Below are 26,977 nucleotides of genomic sequence, written 5' to 3'. Positions count from 1 at the left end.
CTCGTCTTACGTAAACATCCAGGCAGATGTGCGCGCGGACGCTGGAGGTTGTAATCCGCGCTCTCAGTGTGTGTGTGTGTGTGTGTGTGTGTGTGTGTGTGTGTGTGTGTGCGCGCGCGCGCATGTGTGCGTGTGTGTGTGTGATTGCTTAGTTAAATTTATAGTGCTGCAGCAGGGGGTGTGACCAAATAGCCTTTCCCCCTATGATCTTGACAGATGACTATTGGAGGTGAATGTGTTATTAAGCTACTGGGGAGATGATGTTAATGTGCTGCGATCACTGAGAATCTCTTCATCTGTGTCAATTCGATTACATGTAACAAGATTTGTTTACAAATGAAGTAACTTCGTTGTTTAAACGTCTCTTTTAAAAGATGGTAAACATAGGAGAAAACAAACCGCTGAACCGAAAGTCGTTAAGTAAATAAAATATGATACGTTTAATATTACGAACATGTAGCTCTGCGAGTCCCAAACGCTTTAATATCGCTCGCGACAGTCTCTGCTTGCCATATCGGAAGATATCGGAAGGCATTTTAACGACGCTTTTAAAGTTAAAACTCTGTGAAACGACACCTTATTCCTTAAGGGTGTCAATACAAGTGGAGCAGATGTCTAATTTGGGCGCAGCTCTAACCTACATCATTCGTTAAACGTAAATCACAACCAAATGTGCCCTGTGTTAACGGGGTTTATTCTGCTGGGGTGGTGGCGCCCCCTGGTGGCGTGTTTATAAACCCGCATGCGCTTCAACACACATGCAGGCCTGGTACTGTACACCCTTGTCGCGCGCCCCCTCCCAGGCCCTCGCGCACTGACCATCTCCATGATTTCCATACGAGGTGGACCACAGACTCATGCTTCATCTGTGGAGCCAGTCAGAAGAATCAGACCACGTATTAAGAGATGGTATTGGTCATCCTCGTCAAAGGATTCTCATATCGATACAGATATCGAACAGTACATACTAAAAGGCCAACACAAATCGGAGCTGGGAAACCAGTCCTAAGACTGGGTTTAGGACCGCGTAATTTAAGTCACAGTTTCAATGTGACTAAGATCTTAAAAATTCAAAATAGTTTTGGCGTAAGACTTCAAAATTGGTAAAAGTGTTCCTAATTGTATATGATCGCTGTCTCATGTGTAAACAGAAGCAGGTGTAGGTGTAGTAGACTTCCTTTCTGAGTGAATACTCCTACAGGAGAGAAAAAATATTTATTAATATATCCTTGACACTTCTACACTTCTGTCGTACGCCAAATTTAGTTTGGCTTGACAAGTAGCACACCCACACACACACACACACACACACCAGAACAAGTTACTACGACGTGAGTAATATTTACTGCGTTTTTTCTTTATAAGTGCTAAAAATGCTCTACAAATGTATGTCCACGAGGGGAGGGGTTTGGCTTTAGGTGTGCTACATGCGTGTCATGTCACCTGGAATGAGTCTGTTAGAATAGATGACGCATGTATGTATGTCTCTGTGTAAGATTAATGTTAATGGTGAATGTGTGTGTGCGTGTGTGTTAATGGTGAATGTGTGTGCGCGTGCGTGTGCGTTAATGGGTAAGTACTTGCGACTCTGAAGGTAAATCATTGACCTTCTTAAGAGTGTCCAAAGTTGTTATTTAGACTCCCTCACACACATTAGGTGTTGGAGCAACATACCCTACGCGTGCTGTGGAGGTGTTTTTGCATGCGCGTGAGTGCATGTGTGGCTGTGTGTGTGCGCACACCAAGTCACCAAATCTAATTTAGGCAATAAGTATGTAGTGTCTCTCTCTCAGTGAATCTCTCTCTCTCTGTCTCTCTCTCTCTGTCTGTCTATCTCTCTGTCTCTCTCTCTCTGTCTCTCTCTCTCCCTCTCTCTGTCTCTCTCTCTCCTTCTCTCTGTCTCTCTGTCTCCCTCTCTCTGTCTCTCTCTCTCTGTCTCTCTCTCTCCCTCTCTCTGTCTCTGTCTCTCTCTCTCTCTCTCTCCATCGTGTGGCTGGTCTCATGTGGGTATGTGAGAGCAGACGCTTCATTAAACTGATGTGTTTAATGATCAATTCACTTACAGGGCCTGCTGGCGCCGTGGTTGGGCGTTTGTCTTTCCCCACAGCAGTCTGTGTGTGGACAGTGCGGACGGCGGGCCATGGCGTCCAACGCTACAACCAAATACTACGCTGTCTCACAGTCGTTCAGCGTTTCCGACATCATCGTAATCGGGGCCTATTTTCTTCTAAACGTTGCCGTTGGAATATGGGTAAGAGGGCCACCACCGCTCAGTCTTTTCTTAGTTTGTTAGGGATTCTTCTTTGAATGCATTATTTTTAAGGACTATGAACTGGTTGAACAGTTTTCACATGGGACAGTGTTGAATAAACTGTATATAGGGTTTATTCCAACTGACAGTTGTGGTGTAACATATGAACCTAACCTGTAGTGTTAATAGGTGAAATACATTATGATTTAATGAAAGTGTGTGTATGTGTGTGTATGTGTGTGTGTGTCAGTCATCTTGCAGAGTGAGCAGAAACACTCTTAACGGCTACTTCCTGGCTGGCAGGGACATGGCCTGGTGGCCGGTAAGTGTACTCAATGACTCATTTGTAGGAACAGACATGAGTGATATCTGTCATTTAAAGATAAAAGGTAAAACCTCTTTGTCAATTAATTGTACTTATGTACTTCAGTGGTGAATGATTGAACAATTCATTAAACATTTCTTACATTCAAAAATGCAAACTACATCCTAGCTGTGAATGAATAAATCCTGGAGATCCTATGAGAAGTGATTCTACAGGGAAGAGAAACCCTGTCAGTCCCCACCAAATTACGGATGAAATAGGTGACGAGTTTGATGTAGAGTTGATTGTGCTTTTTACTGACTCATTATTAGTCTTTCAGGTGTAATTGAGCCTTTGTTCAATTGACACAGCAAAGATATTCATTTAGGATCCTCTCAGTTTCAAAACAACATCCAAAAGCCTGAATAAACATTCAGAGTTTTGTGATCTAGCCATCGTTTGCCACAAAATGGCCTGTGTCTAAGAAACAGACGCTAGTCTTGGACTGACGTACTGGTGATGATTTGCAAGTGTAAGTCTTGTGGTTTTAACCCTGACCCAGGCTTGGTTAAATGGTTCACTGACCGTATGTCTGAGCATTTCCGTCAAGATACGATCGGTGAAAGTGCACATCTCTGACGGGAGAAGGCGAAACGCCCTGCTGACCTCGTCTCTGTGTTTCTGGGTGGCTCGTGCGACGTCTCCGTGCAGATCGGGGCGTCCCTGTTCGCCAGCAGCGAGGGGTCCGGGCTGTTCATCGGCCTGGCCGGCACGGGCGCGGCGGGCGGCATCGCCGTGGCCGGCTTTGAGTGGAACGTGAGTCTCCTCCCCTTCTCAACAGCCCAGTCATCTATATCAGCCATCTGTCCTGTTTTCCCCAGAATTCCCAGAACTTCCCAGACACTTGAAACCTGTTCGCACTGTTCACTCTGATTGAACATGTTATTTAATATTCAGACCCAGGCCCTTGTGCTCCAATAATAGTCCATACTGTATTGCCCTGAATCAAAATATACTGGTTGCCAAATTCAGCACATACATTAAAGTGTGCAGTAAGGTACATATTACATATACATTATAAATACCTTACATACGGAACAGCACTATAACACCAGGGAGTGGTTTTGCAACACCACATGATCCACATCAAGATACCATTTAAAATAAACCTTTAAAGATTGTGGAGTAATTCAAAATCACTCTTCTATTGCAGGTTCAGTTTTGTTTACAACAGCATTGTTTAACTGGAACATGATTCATTTCATGTGATATAATGAGCACACTTTTAGTCAATAGAAGACAGGCTGTTGAGATGAGCTTGAAAAAATAGCTAATACAATGCAATTTTTTATTTATTTATGTAGTTAGTTTGTGTGTACACTAGGGGGAGACAGGGGCCGATAAACATGTCGTCTCTTTCTTTGCTAGGCAACCTATGCTCTACTGGCGCTTGCCTGGGTCTTTGTGCCAGTATATGTGTCCTCTGGGGTAAGTACCAACCACAAACATGTGTTCACCCAAGCACACACACACACACTTCCACACCAACCCACCCAAGTCGACATTTTTTTATAACTGTTTCAAAGGTAACACTGACATACTGCAGGAAAGTCTGTTTGTGGTCTTTTAGTGCATTTACAGTGCAAGCACACCTAAATTGAAACACTTTTGGCATTAAAATGCTGAAAATCTTAGCAATGGCTACTCTGGCCATTTCCTTGTCATTCACAGATTGTCACAATGCCAGAATATCTGGGTCGTCGGTTCGGAGGAGAGAGGATCCGTATGTACCTGTCCGCTCTGAGCCTGATGTTGTCTGTCTTCACTAAGATCTCGGTGGGTTCATTCACACGTTCACACACGCTGCATAAGAGCCTAGTGATACATCATGTGCCTTCATAAACACTACAGACTGGACCGAGTCCACATTGGGCACCAAATGCATGATGATAACAGGGATACCAGTCACCTTTGAATGTGTTATTGAATGTTTTTCAAAATTACTCACACACACCAGTCATACCATTTCTCCTTAAACCGTATTGTTGATTCCTGCGTGGGTGTGTGTGCACACATACACAGACAGACCTGTATTCTGGAGCCCTGTTTGTCCAAGTTTGTTTGGGCTGGAATCTTTACCTCTCCACTGTGCTCATGCTGGTGGTCACCGCCCTCTACACCATCGCTGGTATGTGTATACCTACCAATGTGTGTTTGCATGCGCATGTGTTTGAGTTTTGTGTAAACCCATGAGAAGTAAGACACATTTCAATGACAGAAAAAAAAATGTTTTCTATGGATTTTGTGTGTATATAAACACAGAAAATACTGTGCTTCTTAGAAAATCTAAAACAGTTAAGGTTAAGTATTTATTTAAGTTGAGGTTAGGGCTGCGGTCAGGTGTAGATGTAGGCGTACACTACTGATGTTACCTGCAGTACCTGGTAGACAACGGTGACACAAGTGCGAACTAGCAGGAACTAAAGCCGTGTTTTGTTTGCACAGCTGTTGAACAGGTCACGTTACAGGCTGTGACATTCCACTTCCTCTTTTTGTGGTTTCAAGATGGTTTCAGATCTGAGCCATTTTGACCTTCCCAGTGATGCCTGCAAAGTTTCACAGCTCCGAGTCACCCATACAGATATAAGACTCGACAGAAATGAAGAACAGTATTTGCAGTGCAGCCGACAGAGCGAGTTCACAGACAGTAAACCAGCAATGGTGTGACTGTGTGTGGTCACGCTAAAGTAGACCATACGACAACACACAAAGAACTATATATTTATTCCCTATAGTTCTTTGTGTATGGTCTTTTTAAAATGACAAAAGCATCACCACATGGCTTTTCATTGTTGGCAAAGGTTACGCCTCAGAAGGTGAACCGGTGTGATCAGTTCTGTCTGGTCTCTGTTGAGTGCAATAACACTGGTGTGACTAGAATGTCAGAAAACTGTCAAAATTTCTACCTGATGACGCATTAATCCTGTTCTCCAATTTTCAAGAGGCTTACAAATTACTCTCTGTAGTATGACATTCTAGAGTGTGAAAGGGTAAGACCCTCCCTCCAGCTCACTGTGCAAGACAGCAAATTAGTTAATTAGATCATGCTCCTGAAATCGGTTACAGTGTGTGCTACCATTTCTCTCATTAGGTGGCCTAGCTGCTGTGATCTACACCGATACCCTCCAGACCTTCATCATGATCATCGGTGCAATCGTCCTCACCATAACAGGTCAGTCCAACACGAAGTCCGCTGTAGTCACCACGAAGAGGAGAGCAATTCTTGCAAGATGTTTGTGGTTTTTATACGGTCACAGAGCGGAACAACGGCTTCCAGTACGGGAACAGCAACACACAACTTAAAAGAAACGAAAGTTACAATAGAAAGAAAGACGTGGTAAAGGTATGGGAAGCAGACACGGGGAACCCCACACATATTACAGGCAGTTTGAAGTCAGAGTGCCCTGAGGCGCAGCAGAAAAACATTATCGGCACCGTAGCATGGCGGTGTGCGAGGTATGAGCCGTGAGCGTTTTCGGGCTTGGCCCCGGTGTCCCAGCACGCTGGTGACGTACGGGAGGAGACCGACTCCCCGGGCCCAGCCAGGGGGAAATCCTGCCAGGAAAACTGCTGTGTGTCGTAAACATAAAACATCAGCTGTGTTGCAAACCCACCCATCAGCGAGAACGTGTTTTAGCGGATCCTAAACTTTGGTCTTTTAACTTTGTTGAAAAAAAATCTAATTTTGTTTAATCTGCCAGTACATTGGAACATTCAGTTATTAAAAATGAACAGAAACTGTGCAATGCTTTCAATTCCCAAAACACAAGCAAAGTTTCACCAGGAATATACAGTGCACATGTAAAGTTATATCTGTCAATTTTATGTTCAATATATCCGGTTATGTTCTCCCAGCTTGAAAGAAACTATTCAAAGAAAGCATTCATGGAAAGATTAAGATATTTGATGCATTTCAACATATGAATGCAGTTTTTGATATCCTATTTTTGTTCACATCTTCTGACAGCTTAATCAAAAAAGCACAAATTTAGCATAGCTGTATAATTCTGTAATCGTAAGTTACAAAATTTTTTTACTTGTAAGCTTTAATTTGGCTGTAACGAAAAAATTCATATGAATAAACATGCAAAGGCCTGCTTTGATTTTACAACAGCTGAGAGAAAACGTCTTGGAGTGTTTTCCAAACTCTAGCTGGTTTTAAACTTGGAGTGATCTTAGTCACAGTTTCCTGCGGCTTACACTGTAGCCTGACCCACAGTGACCTACATTTTCAAAGAACAAGCCAAGAAAGAATAAAAAAAGAAAAAGGTTTAGATGTTCAGCTGTCTAACAGGAGCAGAGGGAGCAGTGTTTTCAGGCCGCTTTTGTGTAATGGGGCGTGTGAGAGGGTAATAGGGCAGATCTTAATGGGGTTTTCAGTTGCGGGTGGGGCTTGGCGTCAGGGGGGCGATGAGAAGGGGCCACGTGTTTATCCATCGTAAATCAGTCGGCTGATTGAAGCGATCACAGCACAGATCTGTAGAACGTGGTTGTCGGTTGGATTGTTTGAAGGTCCCTCCTGTAGCACGGGTGGCGTTTCTAACAGGTCTTTTTCAGTTTTTAAACGTGCAATAATTGTGCTCACTCACTTGGTTCTGTTGGAATGACTGATAATGGTTAAAATAAGTGCAGCTTTCTTAACTTTTGTTTCCTAAATTCAAGATGGGTGCTCAAAACCTCTAAGGAGCTCTGTTGGGTAGGATAATATTTGGATGCAGTAATTGGCACAGATCGTGTTGACGGAGGTATGTCAGTTTTCACTAGCAGCCAGCTCAGCGTTTCACACACAGACTGCACAAAGGCGCTCGTGGCATCTTCCTGCTCTGCCTCCTCTTAGACCGCTTCTCCTCAAAAGGTTCACTATAGGCTCAAAACCCTCAGGTTATTGCTATTCATGAGATACTCAGTACCCGTTTGGTTTCATTGGTAGCGACACCAGAATTAAAGTTCATGCAACAACCTGTAATATTTGCTGATCACACGGAGCACGTACACTTCATACCACAACGACGAAAGCTCCTTAAATAACATAAGACCCGGACACATCACAGTACGTGCTTGGCACTGTACAGTGTCAAAATAGCTAGAATGAGACGATCGAGCGCAGTGTGCACGTCTGATTAGAGATTAATCTGCGCACGCAAGCACGTGCACCATCTAAACACAAACGTGAACTCATCAGCCGCAAGTAGTCCTACAGTGGGACCTCGAAGAAGTGAGATCGTCTTGAAAAGACTAAATCACATCCCTCGTCACACTATACACATGCTCGACTTGTCTTAAAGAAATGTAACCATTCTTCGACCCACCCACACGCATTAAAAACATAAAATAGAAACAAAATGCCACACTCCCTTTCATGGAAACTTTTAACAAATCCTGTTTTGACTGCGGCATGCACACACACAACAGCACAAGGAAAACACTTATTCAGAAAGAGCAGAAGCTGCAGTGATGAGAAACAGTAGTCTGCTTTATGTTTACATTACGAATCTATGGTATAAACCTGCTGATCCTCGTGGGATTAGGCCACCTGGATGGCTTAATGACGGGACGCGCCTCCCTGCTCCCCAAGATCTACCAGACAGCAGATTCTTGACACACCTGATGCAGCTAATTAAGGTATTTAGGGCAAACTGAATGTTTGCAGCAGGTGGGGTCTGTCTCATTAGCACATCTCCTAGAGCGGAGCTGGGTGCCCCCGTTTCTGAGCTTGGGGCAACTGGGTGTAAAAATGTGGCCCGTCTGGTTGGCTCCAGAAGATCGCGTTCTGCAGCTGCCGATTCTCTTCACGTCCCGAGCCACCAGGCTCGTCCGTTGCCTGTGAATACGTCTCGTGTGCTTCTCTTGGTCTTAGCGTTCAACAAGATCGGCGGCTACGCCAACCTGGAGGCCATCTACCTGCAGGCCGTGCCCGCCAAGACCATCCCCAACACCACGTGCCACCTGCCCCGCCACGATGCCATGCACCTGTTCCGGGACCCTGTGAACGGAGACCTGCCCTGGCCTGGTATGACCCTGGGGGTGACCATCCTCGCCACCTGGTACTGGTGCTCCGATCAGGTAAACGAGGGCAGGCTTGTCTCTTCTTGCTCAGTGACAACAAGGTGACAATTACAAAAAGGGTTTTTATTGCTTTGGCCCTCTAGTTCTAATACACTGTCAGCAGGTAAAGGGTTCCAGGAATCATTAAGAAAAATACATTTTTACAGCGTTTGGCAGATGCCTTTAAGTGGAGCAGCCGGACCATTTATCGATACAACAGAACTTGTGCTCCCTGGGAATCAAACCCCACGACCTCAGTATTGCTAGCACCTTCGTCTACCTGTCCTATCAAGTAAGCTACAAGAGCAAATGCAAAATATATGCAACAAATTTTTCTGATCCCCTCTAAAAGAGAAAATCTGGTCCAGTGAGATCGAAATTTAACATCTTCAGTGTGTAGTATGGTGGAATTAATGGAATAAGGCTCCAACACTGACGCAGGTGATGCTCATAGCATCAATACACCTTTTCCCTCCCTAAAGTAAAGCAAAAACTGGTTGATAATAACTTTGCCTTCACCACATTCCCAAATCCATCACCTATTGAGTGCAGAATACATTCCAGCACAGAGCATGTATTTGATGAACATATGAATGTCATTGTAGAGTTCATTGGCGTTTAAGGTCCGTTGACTTAAGGTCAAAGAATCCTGTCCGCTTCCCAGTATTTCCAGGATAACACTTAACTTTTCTTCTGCCCTCGCACGATCTTTTTGTCACCCATGCCAACACCCCCTATGACTCCGGGGGCGTTCCCCATCAGGTTCCTGTAGCTGGCCAGTTTGGAGATCGGAATCCCCAGTGGCGTCTGCATCTCGTTTCGTCTGTGGGGTGAAAGGGAGTGTGTGTGAGCGAGCGAGTGATGGGCGGACGTGAGGGGGTGCACGTGGGTGGCACGCTGCACCGGTGACTGGCTGGACCGCAGTCCTCCGCTCCTGTAGGGGGAGCCGCGCCGGCGCGGTGAGCGGCCAGTGCGGGCCGTGTTGGGTGGGGCCGCCGTGTTCGGCTGCCGTGCAGACGTGTAGAGTTTGCCCTGCCAGTATTTGTGTCCTCCGATCACGTGTGCGCTGCTCTTGGGGGGGCGGTGGAACACTCCCGGTTTGGCGATCACCACTTTAGGCCTGTTGAAGGCTTCGTGAGCAGGAGGCCTGGACAAGGGCTGATAAAGCTGAAAGGGAAAAGGGAAGATTTAAGCACTGAATATAATCAAACTGAACTGAAGCAAATTACCTTAACTCTACTATTCACTGGTGTACACCATTATCCACTACAAAATCAAAAGTAACACACACAAGGCATTAGGAGTTCCACATGTGTACATATTCAGTCCCGGTTCAGTTCAAATTATGCTCAATGTTTTAAGTTTTCTGTACTGTGTTGCTTTCTGCCATGAAGTAACACACGTGAACATTTGTGACTCTAGGTCATCGTGCAGCGGTCCCTCTCAGCAAAAAACATCAGCCATGCTAAAGGAGCGTCCATCTTTGCCAGCTACCTGAAGATGCTATCAATGATCTTCATCATTCTCCCAGGCATGATCAGCCGTGCGCTCTACCCAGGTATATCACACACACACACACACACACACACACACACACACACACACTTCTCCTAAACAGCCATGTACCACACTGGAGATTAAACACTTCTGGACGATCTCAGTAGGCTGATTTGCTAATTTCACTCATCATTTAGTCAATAACACCTTCAGCACAGTAATAACATAATTACAGTTTTCAATGCATCATGATCAAAGTGATTATCATCATAAAAGAAGTAGCAGTAATGACTCTGCATAACAAAACCTGCAGTTCATACTGCAGCATATTGGAAAATCAGAAACTGTCGCAATATGGGTGTAAATATCCTTGACAGTGGGGTGTTACCATTTCTTCACACAATGGTAATTTGTGAAATTTTTTTAATGACCTGAAATTTCTGTTATGAAAAGTGATCGGGTGATCTGAGCAGCTGAAACTAAAATAGAAGGTTCAGTGTTTCAAGGCTCATGTGCTACCATAATACTGAATTTCACCAAGCATCTGATCTGTAGTCCACTACGCCTCAGAGTGGACACCAGACATCTTCTGAACTGTAAAAGGTTTGAACTTCAAACCTTTTAATAACAAATGTTTGAACTTGGCCTGTACATGCATGCAAAAAATAAATGTGGTCACATTTTTTAAGTGAAAGAATAATTTTCTATGATCTCATATTCATGATCATTCTCCATTAGTGCATATGGATATGCAGGGACAATGTGCAGAAATAGGCCTACTATTATGAAATGAAATGTGAAATGTGCCATATTTGGTCAATTGTGATTTTTACACCCCAATCGAAATTTGTCCTCCGCTTTTAACCCATCTGTGCAGTCAGAACACACACACACACTAGTGATTACTAGGGGGCTGTGGATCACACGTGCCCAGAGCGGTGGGCAGCCCTAGCCCGGAGCCCGGGGAGCAGTTGGGCTTAGGTGCCTTGCTCAAGGGCACCTCAATCATGGCCTGTCTGGGAATCGAACCCACGACCCTCCGGTCACAAGACCAGTTCCCTAACCGCCAGGCCATGACTGCCCCTTATATTTGCCAGAAGAGGCAACAGTCATAACTTTCACATGCCAGAAAAGCCCAAGACCTCTCAGCCAATGGCAAATGCTCATTGTGTATTTTTTGCGCAATTGAAGTTAGGGTGCCAGTAATTCTGTACTTGGCTCTAAATTACACCTTCACTTCCAGCAAGATTCATTTTACCATGTTCAAGTTCAATCAGTGTCATACATATGATAACAGATCGCATCAAAAAATACTTACCTCAACACTGCGTGTCTCAACTTATAGTGGTTTGCCTTTTTAAGTCTTAAGGGTGTGCATTAAATCACTTGCTAAGCAATTATATGCTTTTAAGGAGTGGAAAATTAGTCAGCAGTGAATGGAGATTAGCAACACTCAGTGTCATCACGTTCCCATCATTATGACATTTGTTTGTTTGTTTGTTTGATTGGACCACACAGAAGGGGCTAAAAGCTCTCCCTGGTGTTTGTACTAATTAGAGTCAGCATATCAGGTTGATCTCATATTCCAGATATTTGTCCAGCCTTCACAGAAACAAAATCACCACAGACCAGGAAGAGCTCCGGCTTATAAGAACAGAGCCGTTTCCTCGGAGCAGTTCCTTTAGTCTGATCTTGAACTTCGTGATAGTCTCGCACGTCTGTGTTCCAGAAGTTGCTGCACGTTCAGGCCTGCTGAATTGCCAATAGTTGTGGAACGCACTATGACACACCCTGGTCTATTTCAGAACATGCAAGCACGCACACACACACACACACACACACACACACACACACACACACACACACACACACACACACAGGGCCTATAAAGTATAAACACACCTCCATCACCTGCAGGCCGATGTATATGGGACACACCCAAGTTTTTATAGTCTGGATGGAAAGATAACATACCTGTTTGATAAAAACACTTTCATAATTACATAGATACACAGAAATACAAACGTGCTCTCCCACCTTATCTATGAATCTGTTCCGTGTGTTCAGGAAATTCCTCTCAGCAGTGTCAGGCTCTGTGTGGGCCTCTGGTCGCAGGTCTACCATGGACTGCGAGAATCGTGCCATTACATTGACCAAGTCATGGCCAGTGGCGTGTTCTCCGACACGCCCAGAGCCTCCTGTGGCCCCGCCCCCATTGACGAGGCGGGCCTGAAGGCCGTTGCCGTCCGAGTCGCTGCACTCGTAGAATTCGTCCGACGCGGTGGAGCTTTCGTCTTTGTCCTTGAGCGAACGTGTGCACATGACGTTCATGCTGTCCGCGTCGTCGTCGTCGTAGGGCTTCTCCTCGCACAGGCGCACCGGCGCTGGAGGCGGAGCTAGCGGCCGCTCCGCCTCCTTGTGCGCCTTCACCCCTCCCTCGTTTGAGCCGAGCGCCGGGTCGGCAGCGTGGGCCAGCGAGTCCTTCCTGACCAGGCTGACCTGCACGGGCTCAAGGCCGTGGGACGGCGACACCACCACCTGTAGCGTGCGTGGCTTGGGCACGGGCGGGGCCGGAGGCTGCCCGTCTGTCCGGCTCTCCGGCGGGGGAGGTTGCTCGGGTTTGGCAGGGGACGGCTGCGCTGTTGGAGGGTTGGGGGCGGCTAGGAGACCCGGGTCGTCTGCTTGGGCGGGCGTGGGCCCCGGAGCAGGAGACGGCGTCTCTTTAGGAGGGGGTGACACTTGGGCGTCTGACGGAAGTTTCTCAGCAGGTTTAGGGGCAGCGGGGGCTCCCGGCGGGTTGATGCTGGTTCTGCCATGCGCCGCTTTGGGTCGAGGAAATGCCTTTTCTGGCAGAGGCTCCTCAGGGGGCGGAGTAAATGGTTCTCTGAAGCGAATGGGCTGCGATGTCTCGAACAGCTGGGATCGCATCAAATGAGCCTGCATGGGCTTACTGGTGTCCCGAATATTAATGAACCCAATGACGTCGCTGGGGGGGTCGGGCTCTGGCCAGGTGGGCAAGTACGCAATAAGCTCCGCCTTCTGTAGTCCCACGAGCCCTGGGTGTATAGGCGGGCCTTCTACCACCTCCCGCTTTACAGGCTGGGGCAAAGGATTCTGGGAGCTGCTGTTTTTGAGGCTGGCTTGGTCGGAAGAGGTTCGGCTCGCCGTTTCCACCAAGGCGTATTTGGGGTTAATCAACTTGCGGGCAACGGCTGCCGAGGGAACGGACACGGTAACGGTGACTGGGGGAGGGTCAGGCTCAGGGGGGTCAGCCAATGGGAGCTTGGACAGATTTACGCTGCGAGAGTTCAAATAGAGATCACGAAACTGCTTGTCAAAGGTCTCCACCATCTGCCCCGTCAGAACTGTGATGAGATTGCGGTCCAGACGGGAAGCCGTCCATGTGAAACTGAAAGATAAAAGGGCATACTTAGACATCTTCATTAACCCCCCCCCCAAACATACAGACTCCATACAATTACAAGTTTGACAAGTATCAGTACAGACATGAACTACAATGGAAAATAACATTTCTTTCACAGATGAAATCAAGTATCTCCCATATAAGAATTTGGTTTCATTAAAGCAGTAAAAAAATAACATAAAACAGCACAACCCTCAAGAAATCTCCGGTTTCCTACCGTGTTGATGTGAAATTCAAGCAATATAGACCAGAAACTCTCAAATACATGATGACAGAGAAATTTGTGTTCAGTTAAGCAAGCTAGCTAGTTTTCTCTTTGAAACCACAGAGCTGTGAATCGTTTCCCCCAATATTTCAGTACCTTATACACAATTATGCAGGGTTATCATCTCTCGATATCAGCAAACCAATTACAGCGTTTCACCCATACAAAGATGTTGGGTTTATACTAACTTTCGAATCAGGAAAGCAAGACCAAACAATATAAAAGCTGCTTAAGCTAATTCTCATATAACAGACATCATTCAGATTGTATATGTAATCACAGACTAGCAGTAACAATCACTACTGAACACTTTACATTTATGCGTCTAGTCAGATGCAGACATGAGCGCTTTATTGCCACTTTAAAATCAGTTATAATTTCAATAAATATATATGAAATAATTTTCAACACAGTTCCTCAGATACACACACACACTCACATGCACATACACAAACCTGTATGACCCAGACACTGCGCGGTCCCCGTCTACGAAGATGAATTTCTGACCCAATGACCCTCGGACTTTCTTTGCTGTGCGTGTGTGGAACTCCGCACCACCAGTGCAACGGACTCGTAGATGCTGCAAACACACACACACACACACACACACACACACACATCAGTGCACAGTCATGCAGTTAGTGTGTTACAGGACTACCTATGATGCTCCTGTATCCTCAGATCCTGTTATGATGAAACGTTATTGATCCCAAAAATTCTGATATACATAAAATTGCCTATACCATCATGTTCTGTAGTGCAGCACTCACCGAAGTATTACATATGACCCAATATTATAATACTGACTATGTGCAATGTCACATGTACAGAAAGTATAATCTTGTTTCTGAATGGCTGTCCCTTTCTGCTTACTCGGTTTTGTTCAGAAAAGCTTTAGTCAAGGAAATGCAACCACAGACAAGGAAATGTTAATACTACAGACCTGTGTGTCACAGACAGCATAAAGATACTACAGACCTGTGTGTCACAGACAGCATAAAGATGCATGTTTATGATGTCAGGAATGGGCTACATGTTTACAATGTTCTTAGAGGGATTAAAGAGAAACACAAACACACGTTCACACACACCTCAATGTACAATACCAGGAAAGCGCTTTCTAGGGTCTCTTGCCAACAGTCTTCATGTAATCCAAGTTTGTGTGTGAGTGCGAGTGTGTGCGAGAGTGTGTGTGAGAGCGTGTGTGCGTGAGAGCGTGTGTGTGTGTGGTCACTCACCTGTAGATGTCCTTTGTGCATTCCTGCTCTTTCACACATGTTCAGAAAGTGCTGGACTGATGATTGCTCTATGATGATATACACTCCCACCTTTCTCTTAAAGCCAGCGTCTAGCATATCTTTGAAAATGTCGACGTCTGTAAAAACATCCATCACTACAGCAATCACCTGGAACACACACACACACACACACACACACACACACACACACACACAGTTTATGTATGTTCATGCTTACTTGGTTGTTGCAACTTGGTTGTTTTTGTTAATACTGGACTTGCTCAAAATTCTCCAAGATCATCCCTATGCATTATGAAACTTACTCTGAAGTGCAATTTGACATCGGATGGTGACGCATTTCGTAGTGCATGATGTGCTGTTGCAGATAAGTCATGTAGCGTGTAAACAACAAGAGCTTCAAGATTCCCGATTACAAGATAGTGAGCTGTGTAGCGTGAACAATAGTGATATGATGGCTTTGAAAGTCCAGTATTGTGTCCGCCGGCTTAATGAACACAAAGCAGAAAAGTACAAAATGCACACCTAATTCATACACTCAATTGAAGACAGCACACACTTGTGCACATACCCACACACTCACAGTCTCACTCTCACTCTCTCACTCACTCTCTCTCTCACTCTCACACACACACACACACACACACACACACACACACACACACACACACACACACACACACACAGCTCTTAACAAAGAGGCCCCTGTGAAGAATGGAATCTCACATTTAGAGCTCTGGATACGAAATGACTAAAGCTTTGATGGCCCAGTGAAAGAGACGCAGTGTGTGAGGGAGAAAGTCACAGTCCACATGTAGGGTGTTAATGACCGAAGCACTGAGCATGTTTTAACGTGTTGGACTGTGAGTCAGTCCATCTGCACCTTTAGGAACAAGCACGTGAAAGTATGAACAATGATGACGATGATGATGATGACCATGATGACGACCATAGCAGAGCACCTTTTGTTTGTTTTTAATAAGTTTGTGAAGTGTGCAAATACCTAAAGACCACCTAATCTAGGAGACCGAGTGGTTGAATAGGAATGACGTCATAGCCAGCACGTGTAATTATCTGTGTCATAGCAGGCCGCAGAAACGCATCACCCAGTGATAAATAATTATTACTGATTATTGTTGCTGGGTTTTTTTTTTTTCTTTCTGAATAAAAAAATATATATTCACTATATATATATATATATATATATATATATATATATATATATATATATATATATATATATATATATACTATGAATATTCACTTTCTGCTTATAACATTTTAAAGTAACAATAGTAAGGTGTAACGCTACCTGCTTTTGTATATTACAATATGAGGGGCATTCTCATGGATTCAGTGTTGTTCCCACGAGAGGGCTCTCAAAGAACTGGCCTTTTATTGGTGATTACACGCTTTCCCGTCTTGACGGTGTAGATATTCAAAGGGAAATCCTAGACTGACCACACAATTGAGTACGCAAGTCTCTTGTTGCTGTGAGCTGGCTTACCTTCTGCGCATGCGCGACGGTCTTTCTCACTATCTCTTTGATGTGCGTCTGTCCGTCCATCGGCGGCTGCATGTAGACGTTCACGCGCGTGACCCCGCGGAAGGCGTTAATATCGGGCCACCCGAGGTCCAGATCGGGTATAGATATATCGGAGCGGTCGGGCCAGTACTGCAGGGACATGGCCCCGTCCTCTCCCTCGGTTATCCCGTCTGGTTTGTGGGTCTCGGCTCCCGGTTTGTAATCTTCCACGGATCGAGCCAGTCGGTCCAACTCCGGTTCAGACAGAAACGGACGGATGTCGTGTTCCTTGACATAGACATCAAACGCGTCCCGTCCGTTAGTGATGAGCTCCTCCAGAGCCAGTCTCTGGTCCTCGCTGTAGAAGAACTCGGGCTTGGTCTCGTTCAGACGCCAGTTAACGTGGTTATCGTCCAGACACTGGATCTGCGACAAAGCCATCCTGAAGCCTTAAGAACACTAGAAATAAAAAAATAAATATCCCAAAGCAAAGCACTTCACTTTAGTGTTAAAATAAAGATATAAAATGTTATCCTCCACGTTTCTTTTTATAAAGTTAGCCTATATACACATGCCAAACGGCGACAAATTTGCATATTGAGTTGGAGAGTCCGTTTCATCTGTGAATATCATCCTCAAAAAGTTACAGAACTATCCACAGGTTGTTCGGGGAGTTTAAAGTGTCCGTTCACGATTTAAATCCATGTTTAAACATGATCCCCGTGTCTCCTGCTCGCTGCATGATCAACACTGGACCACTGGATCTTGATCGCAATCGCAGATGAGCCTTCAGTGATCCGGCAGGTAAACCAGGACACCTGCGGGTCTGGCGCACCTCGGTCACGTGACCGGGAGGAAGGAGCACGAGCCACAGACGCGCGAGTCAAACCCGCGTCTCGCGCGAGCGCGTCCTTCCCCAGCACGCCACCCCGTAACGCCGCGGAAGCTCCGGAGATATTCGGTGGTTTTGTTCAGAGTTCAGTGTTAAAGCGCCGCTCTCCGTGAGGAGCGGAGCCCACAACGTCCATATCCCGACACTTCGGTCCAAGAACGCCGGTCACAGCTCTACACTGTGATCCTAACGTTGATTATAAAAGTCCTCTAGAGTGCCACAACTTGTCGCCTCAGACAAACAAACGTTTCAAATAAACACGCTGAACGTGTCACCCTTGTTGACTTGGTAAAATAAGTTAGCGAGCCCACCCTGCGAAGCGGGGTGATATTCCACATTCACGCTGCTAAGAGCACTCCCAAGCTGAGGAACCGTGGAGAAACAGGAAGAGGAGAGGTTTTCTTCTCCATGAAGGTCGCTGACGCGGCAGCTGGTCCAACACCGTAGAGCGTTGGGCCACACGTGTGGGGACGGGTTGGGTTGGGTTGGGCGGAGAGTCCGGGTATTGGGCAGGAAAAGGGAAACCAACGCAACTTCCACTTCTCACAGACTTTGTATGACGAACATCTTGTTGTAGTTTTCACAGATTCCCCTCCGTGTGTGAACACGGGTATTGCATTAATGCTTTACATGAGCTTTAGCGAAAGTTTTGAGGCGTTTTTTTCCCCGTTATTGTTCGACTTGGTCGATAACACCGTAAAAGTTCTCATTCGCGTTATATAACGTACATCGGTGCACTGTGTATATAGAAATGTAGACATGTTGACATAAAATATTGCCTTAGGGTCTGTCTTATGTTTGTGTGTGATTGTAGAGATGTTCTTCAGACCACTAAATACTTCTCTTCCAATATGCTAAACACATGCTGCATTTTCTAGAAAATCTTCTAAGGATCACCCAGAATCAGTGTTATTTTATATCATTTTTATGTTTCTTATATTGAGTAAATATACTTTTAAAGCTAAATAAAATTACTGTTTTTCTCTGTGTATTTATTTTTACAATGTGTCAAAAAGGTGTGTGTGTGTGTGTGTGTGTGTGTGTGTGTGTGTGTGCATGTTTCCAGACTCAGTGGGCTGTGTGGACCCTGAGGACTGTATGAAGGTGTGTGGAGCTGAAGTCAGCTGTTCCAACATTGCTTTTCCCAAGCTGGTGCTTGAGCTCATGCCCAATGGTAATGAAGATCTGTTCATTATCTCAACAACTTTTAAGACCAGTGGTCCTCAGCCCTGGATTAGGATAACATGTTGAGACCGCGTGTGTGTGTGTGTGTGTGTTTCAGGACTTCGAGGGTTAATGATTGCGGTGATGATGGCAGCTCTGATGTCATCGTTGACGTCCATCTTCAACAGCAGCAGCACGTTGTTCACCATGGACATCTGGAAGAAATACCGCAGGGGGGCCAGTGAGAAGGAGCTCCTGCTGGTTGGCAGGTGGGCACGTGTGTGTGTGAGGGAGTGGGGAGATTGTGGAGATGTGTGTGTGTGTGTGTGTGTGTGTGTGTGTGTGTGTGAGTGAGTGAGGGAGTGTGTGGAGATTGTGGAGGTGTGTGAGGGAGTGTGTGGAGATTGTGGAGGTGTGTGAGGGAGTGGGGAGATTTTGGAGATGTGTGTGTGTGTGTGTGTGTGTGTGTGTGTGAGTGAGGGAGTGTGTGGAGATTGTGGAGGTGTGTGTGTGTGTGAGGGAGTGTGTGGAGATTGTGTAGGTGTGTGTGTGTGTGTGAGGGAGTGTGTGGAGATTTTGGAGGTGTGTGCGTGTGAGGGAGCGTGTGGAGATTGTGGAGGTGTGTGTGTGTGTGTGAGGGAGTGTGTGGAGATTGTGGAGGTGTGTGTGTGTGTGTGAGGGAGCGTGTGGAGATTGTGGAGGTGTGTGTGTAAGGGAGTGTGTGGAGATTGTGGAGGTGTGTGTGTGTAAGGGAGTGTGTGGAGATTGTGTAGATGTCTGCGTGTGAGGGAATGTGTGGAGTTTGTGTAGTTGTGTGCGTGTGAGAGAGTGTGTAGGTGTGTGTGTGTGAGGGAGCGTGTGGAGATTTTGGAGGTGTGTGTGCGTGTGAGGGAGTGTGTGGAGATTGTGGAGGTGTGTGTGTGTGAGGGAGCGTGTGGAGATTTTGGAGGTGTGTGTGTGTGTGTGTGTGAGGGAGTGTGTGGAGATTGTGGAGGTGTGTGTGTAAGGGAGTGTGTGGAGATTGTGTAGGTGTGTGTGTGTGAGGGAGCGTGTGGAGATTTTGGAGGTGTGTGTGTGTAAGGGAGTGTGTGGAGATTTTGGAGGTGTGTGCGTGTGAGGGAGTGTGTGGAGATTTTGGAGGTGTGTGTGTAAGGGAGTGTGTGGAGATTTTGGAGGTGTGTGCGTGTGAGGGAGTGTGTGGAGATTGTGTAGGTGTGTGTGTGTGAGGGAGCGTGTGGAGATTTTGGTGGTGTGTGCGTGTGAGGGAGCGTGTGGAGATTGTGGAGGTGTGTGCGTGTGAGGGAGTGTGTGGAGAATGTGGAGGTGTGTGTGTGTGTTTGTGAACGCATGCCAGTTTAATAGACACAACAGAGATCCTGTTTCTTTAGCCGAGTCTTGCTACAGTGATCTAATTACGGTTTTGATCCGTCGACGGGGCAGATGCATTGTGAAATGACAGGATCAGGATACCTGGGGCAAACATTTGAGTCAGTGATTCAAACATTTGAGTCAGTGGTTTAAACAGTGAGTCAGTGTCTCTTTAGGCCATCCTCTAGTGCTTCATGAGTGGTCAATTTCAGCCCACAGGAATGTTTTGGGTGGTGGCCCATTTGACCTGTCAGTGACACTGATGTATGTTAAAAAACAACAAATAAATGTGATGAACCAGTTCAACGTCCACAGCCACTATGAACACAGTGCTGAGAAAGGTCCACCACCCCTGTAATGTCCAGTCAGTGGTCCAGTAACTTCTTCCAGTCATTGGTCCAGTAGTGTCCAGTCAATGGTCATCCTGTCACCAGAAACCAACGGGGTAGAGTTCAGCTGAGGAACAGTGCTCTCTGTTAGGATTCAGTGTGCTTGTACATTTATCATATACACTTATGGCTCAGCTGCAAAGTGGGTGTTTGTATTAAAATGGCCAATGAGAGTATGTTGCACTAATTAATGTTTAAGAGTAGAATAAAAAATGAATACACGAACATTTAAAGATCAAACAACCGAGTAATAAATCAATATGGTTTTGACCAAATGATAACAAGTGTGTGTGTGTGTGTGTGTGTGTGTGTGATCGTAGGATCGTGACTGTTATTCTGGTGGTGATCAGTGTGGTCTGGATCCCCATACTACAGAGTGCTAACAGTGGGCAGCTCTATGATTACATCCAGTCAGTCACCAGCTGCTTGGCTTCTCCCGTCACTGCAATATTCGTGATGGCTGTGTTCTGGAAAAGAACCAATGAGGCGGTACGTATCTGCTCCTGAACACACACACACACACACACACACACACACACACACACACACACACACACACCATTGTATTTATATAAACACAATATATCCGCCAGTGTTTTTGACCTGAGTTCATTTAGCTGTGCTGTAGGTGAGGGTGTGTTTTGTGCCAAGCCTCACGCGTTCTTTTGTGTGTTTAAACAGCAGTTGTGTGTGTGTGTGTGTGTGTGTGTGTGTTAGCAGGGAGGGAGAAAGTTTGCCGTTGATTTACTGTCATGTCAGCATGAGTGATCTGTAGCCTCCCTCACTGGAAGGTGTGAACAAGGGGATGTGAGCCTCGGAGCACATGGGCTCAGGAATGAGGCATCAAGGCTTGCAAGTTTAACACCTGAGGGCCTCAGATAGGACGTGTCTTCATAGAGAAGCTGCACATACAAACCCTCATAACTTCACATGACAAGACCTTCATGTGAATATTCACCATGCAAAAAAATGCACAGCAATACCGTAGCATGGCAATACTGGACATGGTGCCTTAAATGCAGTGAAAACTTTGACTTCTTAAGATTATAGTTCTTATAGTTCAGCAGTGTGAAATGGAAATATTGTGTAACTAGAATGAGTAGGTTCTTTGTAGGGCGTAGACAAATATTTTGTTTGGTATTGTTTGTGGAGTTGAGTTTGGCTTAAATTTGACACACTGTCTCTCCCTCTCTCTTATACGTGTTCACGGTAGCTCTCCGTCTCTCCGTCTGTGTCTCTCCGTGTGCTAGGACGCCCTGTGTGTTATCAGGCAGAAATATTTTCTTGGGGAGAGGCAATGGAATCAGGCACAGAAAAGAGGAAACTATGGCAAATGTTACATGTTGGTGTCAGAGTAGGGCATGTGTACCTGAGAGAGAAAGGAGAGGTAGGTGATAGAGAGAGAGAGAGAACAGTGATTCATCTTTACAGAGTCTTAATCCATGATGCTGTTGTCGGTACGGTAATGCACTAAGACCTCAGACTGCAGCGTTTCACGTTCCCTGGGAACATCTAATATCTAGACCTAAATGTCAGGCACGTCGGTGAAATAATACACTGTGAGAAAATTCCAGTGGTTAGTGTAAGTTCATCCCTCCAATTAATGCGCAGTGTGTTTAGATCTTTTCTGAAGAGGTCTTCCATTTCTGCCGCGAGGTGTTGTGTGTCTGACCTAGAGAAGGACTCGTTCACTTCAGACAAGACCTTTATTTATGCGTTCCTGTTTGCATACATAAACATACACACATATGTATATCTGATTCATACTTGGCAGGCTGTTCAGGCAGGTTGGAGCAGGCAGGTTAGAGCAGGAAGGTAGTCACGTGTGCTTGTCACGTGTGCTCGTCTCCGGCTCCCCTGGACCAGAGGTTGGCCAGCCCTGATTTCCTTAGCGAAACCCCGACACAAGCTTTTGAAATGGAGCCCCGTTGCGTTTACTTTTCAGACTTTACTTGTGATTCCTGGGTTGACGGGTTCTGTTGAAAATACAGGCTCTGATTTCACCCACTAGCGATTCCCCTGAGACCGATTCCAAAGTCTATAAGAATGTCTCTCGCAATTATTCTTTATAGTAGTATTATTGCAAGTCAAGGCAGGCACATAAAATATAACCAGGCTATTAAACCAGAGTCTGGCAAAGGCCTTTTCTTGCTAAATCAAAGCCGGAGATATCTGAGTCGTTGAGGATCAAGTCCCAACAGGTGCTGCTTATACCTTGTGTCTGATGGATCAGAGAGGTTCCCATTGTCGTTTCCAGGGCCAGAATTTGCTGAGTTACTTCAGAAAAAAAACACCTGTGCGGTGGGTGATGTAGGAGTGCATTTAGAGATTAACGGAATGTAATCTGGCTTTAAGCTCTTGCCCTTAACATTAGATTAAGGACTGGTTAACATTCCAGTTTTAAGATTTATTGTTATTACATAGCAACTGCTAGTAAGGTACTTGTGGAAAAATACCCTAACGTTGTATGCATGGTGGAGAAAATGCATGAGAGATATATTATGTATTATTAATCTTTTGGACTATTAGAAAAAAAGTCAAATTTATATCTCCACAAGATCTTTTAACCACCACCACCCATCAGTGGCAAATTACCGTGGACAAACACGTCTTGTAAACAAGAGATCGGCTCAAAGTCATTAAGTCAATTGACCAACCTCTGCAGACCTGCTAACAGTTGCTCATCAACCTGTTTGTCAAGGTAAAAGAATTAAGGCATTCCAGAGTGGGGGGGGAGGCCTCTCTGAATACCTTTACACAGGGGAGAAGGGGGTGTTTGAGTGAAGGCCTTGTTTACAGAATGTCACATGCTCTGTCTACCGCGCCAGACAGGATCGTCTGTGACCGTCTAAGACTTGGCCGCCGAGCTACGATCAGAGTCTTTGGCTGCCACCATTTTTGAAAGTGCTCAAGCAAGATTTATAGCAGTTGTGACATATTGCAGTGTGTGTTTTGGCACACAGTTAACATACAGTTAAGGTAATATTTAAAAGATTTGTGCTTTTAAATGTTTTTGTGGCTGTTCGTTAATCATTTTGCAGTCTGAACTGCCTGGGTTACATTCTTGTTCAGATTGAAAAGGTGTGACTGTATGTGCATGTGTGTATGAGTGAGAGAGTTTTTTTTTTTTTTTACAGAATTTTAAAACAAATTAGCCATGTAAATTTTGAAGTAAATTCATATTCATATAAAAATGTACCATGTTTATCTGATTTTACAAGGTGTTGGGGGTTTTATGGAGACTTTCAGGTGTGAACTGCTGGTTGGAACATTGTTTCTTTTTACTTGCCTCATAAATGTCACACTGACAAATTAAATGAAAGGCTGTCAGTCTTCAGAGTGCTAGTCTCTCTTTCTTCTTCCCTCCCTCCCTCCCTCTCTCTATCCCTTCCTCTCTACATCCCTCCCTCTCTTTCACTCCCTCTCTCTCTCTCTCTCTCTTTATCTCCCAGGGTGCTTCTTTCTATAAACAACCTGTTAATATCTGATGTGTATTTCTCTGCCATGGCACCCGCCACGTCTCTGATGACATGAGCGCTCACACCGTGCCTTCTCCCATTCTGCTGATTTTCAACAGTGCCGTTCGAACACAACAGAATCCCTACTGCACCAATTAGGTGGTTCTCCCAGGGCTATGGTGCTGTGATCTACGCCTAATGATGTTTGATGCTCAGGAGAGCTTCTCTGCCAGGCGGAAGCTATGACGTGCTTAACAAAACTATTAAATATCGTACAAAATGTCATTTCTGCTGTGATTCCGCAGTGTGACATAGTCTGTTTTGAAGCCATTTTTACCCAGAAAGTTATTAAATGAACATTTTTGACATACGTATTAAGAATTTTGAGAATTGACACTGGTTAGGTGATGGAAATGAAGGACCATTTTACAGAAGTGTATTGTATTCATTTGTTTGTGTGTGTGTGTGTGAATGTGTGTGTCTCAATGCGTGAGAGTTGCCAACCCTGCTTTTATGATGCGCGTGTGTGTATGCGAATGCATGTGTGTGTGTGTGTGTATGTGTGATTTGTGATTTTATGATGTGTGTGTATGTGTATGTGTGTAGGGAGCTTTCTGGGGCTTGATGGTGGGCCTGGCTGTTGGCGTTACACGGATGGTCCTGGAGTTTGCCTTCCCGCCCCCCCCACTGCGGCATATACGACCCCGCCCCCTCCGTCCTGAGGAGTGTGCACTACCTACACTTCGCCATCATCCTCTGTGCCCTGACCGCCATTGTGGTTGCCACGGTCAGCCTCCTGACCCCCCCTCCCACCGAAGAAATGGTACAACAACCTGGCAACCATCACAGTGCCCACTTCAGTGGCAAAACACTTACAAGATTAACCCTAGCTCATAAATGTCCTTCCACGTTATTCAATAAATATGTTGCGTGCATGTTGCATCTTAGATCTGTAATCTTACCTGGTGGTCTCTGAGGAGCGGTGCTGATAGAGACATACCGCTACAGAAAGTCTCCACGCTCAGCCACAGAACAGATGGTATGACGCCTTACGGAAACACATCACCGTCTACGCATACACCTCACCGTCTAGCTCAGACCTCTGTCTAAGGGAACGCTCATTAAAAAAGCAGTTTCCCAGACACTCTTGTCTAGTACCATGTAAGAAACAAATAACAAATTGTATTCACTACCCTTATTACAGTATAATTAAATTTACATTGCTCAGTTATTTTTCAGTTTATAATTACAGTGTATGTGTTCTCCATAAAAAAAAGTGGTGTATGCAATACAAGCCCAAACTCTGCTGCCTTATGTGTTTTTGTGCTGTTAACAAGTGTCTACCTGTTTCTTTTTGCTCTGTATATTAGATTATTTGTGAATTGTTTATTAATGATCATATTAATAATAGCAATGATATTATCATCACCCAACAAAAGTGTATGAAATAGTTTTTACTCTTATATCTTCCCTTCCCCAGTTTCTTTCCAAAAAAAGCACTTGAAAGTGGTTCACTTCTTTCTCAAGTCACTCATGTTTTCCTACCAATGTTCTTTTCTTGTGTCTCTCTTGCTGTTGCCAGGGTGTGCTTCTGTGCGCAGTGGGAAGTGTGTGCGGGCTGCTGGGTTTTGTAGTCCTCGTCCTGCCCGTGGGACTACACAGGAACCCGCCATCATCTGCACCACAGAAGATCCCTTCTGGTCACGGTTCTGTTGTGTCAATGCCATCGTTCTCATCTGTGTTAATGTTTTCCTCTATGCTTATTATGCATAACACACACACACACACACACACACACACACACACACACACACACACACACACACACACACACACACACACACACACACACACACACACACACACACACACACACTAACTCTCAGATTCAGTCCTAGTGTTTTGTAGGTGTGCTTCCTCTTACTGTGTTTGAAAACATGTAAATGCACAGTGCCTGGGAGTGCAGCTGTAGATCGCTGCTTTAAATAGATTTCTTCACGCTCCCACATAATCTCAGATGCATTTTGTAAAGCAAAACCGGTGTGATCATACACCACAAGGGACACTGCACCTCACTGTACAGTGATTTCCCCTTTCAGCACACATCATACAGTGATTTCCCCTTTCAGCACACATCATACAGTGATTTCCCCTTTCAGCACACATCATACAGTGATTTCCCATTTCAGCACACATCATACAGTGATTTCCCATTTCAGCACACATCATACAGTGATTTCCCATTTCCTATTTCAATAGTCTCAGGAATGGACAGCCTTAAAAAAAATCCAAACATAGCCACATAACGACTGACAGTAAGACTTTAGTTATTAAAGTAGATGTGACTATTTTAATATTGTTCAACCTGAACTGCCTTAACACCATGAAATCTATAATTATAAATATATTCTCTGTGTAAAACAGCTCTGTGACTGTTCTGGGATCTCTAATCCTAAATGTTGTGATCAGGTCAAGGTCACTTGTGTACTAGGTGGTACTCTCTGCCCCTCATTTACAAGCACACAGACCATAGAAGAACAGGCTAAATGCTAAGCCTACACGTTATCACCAATCCTCAATGGTTATGTCTGGCAGAGCTTAGTAAGAACTTATAAATCAATCACAGCATCTTTAATCTCATCTTACCACAGATTTTTTAGCAAGGACTATAAATTATTTGGTAATTACTAAAAGCTAATCTAACAGGTATACAGTTCCATCAATCTGGACAAAAGTCCTTGAACCGGCAGTGTTTGGCTTGTAAAGGGAGGTGTTCAGAACCTGATACCTGTATGAGCCCTTCATAACCACAGACAATAACCAGTATAAACACTTGTCAAAGCTGATTCCAGCAAGCATCGGTTATCATAAAGGTTGGTTTTGATTTTAATTTCATGGTGAGAAGCTACGTCAAGTGTCAAGTTACATTTGAAGTCAAATGGTTATGTATGTTGTCCCGGTCTTTGTAATGAACTTTCCTGGCAGGAATGACATTATGAAATTACCAGTTAGCTCAGTGTATTCTGACAGGTCACAATGACAACATTTATGATGGTTTCCACATAAATTAAATGAATAT

At 45.0% G+C, this 26,977-nt stretch overlaps 2 protein-coding genes across 2 annotated transcripts; one reads left to right on the top strand and one right to left on the bottom strand.

Moving 5' to 3' along the window:
• Window positions 1-26,977, top strand: slc5a10 (solute carrier family 5 member 10). The gene is given in 17 exon segments (XM_076990069.1): window positions 1-47; window positions 2,066-2,251; window positions 2,502-2,573; window positions 3,267-3,371; window positions 3,984-4,043; window positions 4,287-4,391; window positions 4,638-4,743; window positions 5,707-5,787; window positions 8,473-8,678; window positions 10,083-10,218; window positions 18,586-18,693; window positions 18,802-18,952; window positions 20,761-20,929; window positions 24,505-24,585; window positions 24,587-24,721; window positions 24,847-24,937; window positions 25,481-26,977. Coding segments are annotated over 17 exon segments (2,004 nt in total). The 5' UTR covers window positions 1-26; the 3' UTR covers window positions 25,672-26,977.
• fam83gb (family with sequence similarity 83 member Gb) lies at window positions 8,730-17,989 on the bottom strand. The gene is made up of 5 exons (XM_076990068.1): window positions 16,610-17,989; window positions 15,085-15,252; window positions 14,302-14,426; window positions 12,195-13,566; window positions 8,730-9,827 (listed from the first exon to the last, which is right to left on the bottom strand). The coding sequence occupies exons 1-5, from the start codon at window positions 17,066-17,068 to the stop codon at window positions 9,342-9,344; spliced, it is 2,610 nt and encodes an 869-aa protein (XP_076846183.1). The 5' UTR covers window positions 17,069-17,989; the 3' UTR covers window positions 8,730-9,341.

The sequence above is a fragment of the Brachyhypopomus gauderio genome, unplaced genomic scaffold (genome assembly GCF_052324685.1).
Source record: "Brachyhypopomus gauderio isolate BG-103 unplaced genomic scaffold, BGAUD_0.2 sc72, whole genome shotgun sequence".
NCBI classification, from domain to species: Eukaryota; Metazoa; Chordata; class Actinopteri; order Gymnotiformes; family Hypopomidae; genus Brachyhypopomus; species Brachyhypopomus gauderio.
This window is presented reverse-complemented; position numbering and strand designations above follow the sequence as displayed.

Excerpts from the sequence above, each read along its gene's own strand:
- fam83gb (XM_076990068.1), bottom strand. The coding sequence starts at position 17,068 with ATGGCTTTGTCGCAGATCCAGTGTCTGGACGATAACCACGTTAACTGG. Across the intron at positions 13,567-14,301 it reads GCAGTGTCTGGGTCATACAG|TTTCACATGGACGGCTTCCC; the intron begins GTTTGTGTATGT and ends TTTATCTTTCAG. Across the intron at positions 9,828-12,194 it reads GGAACAGATTCATAGATAAG|CTTTATCAGCCCTTGTCCAG; the intron begins GTGGGAGAGCAC and ends TTTCCCTTTCAG.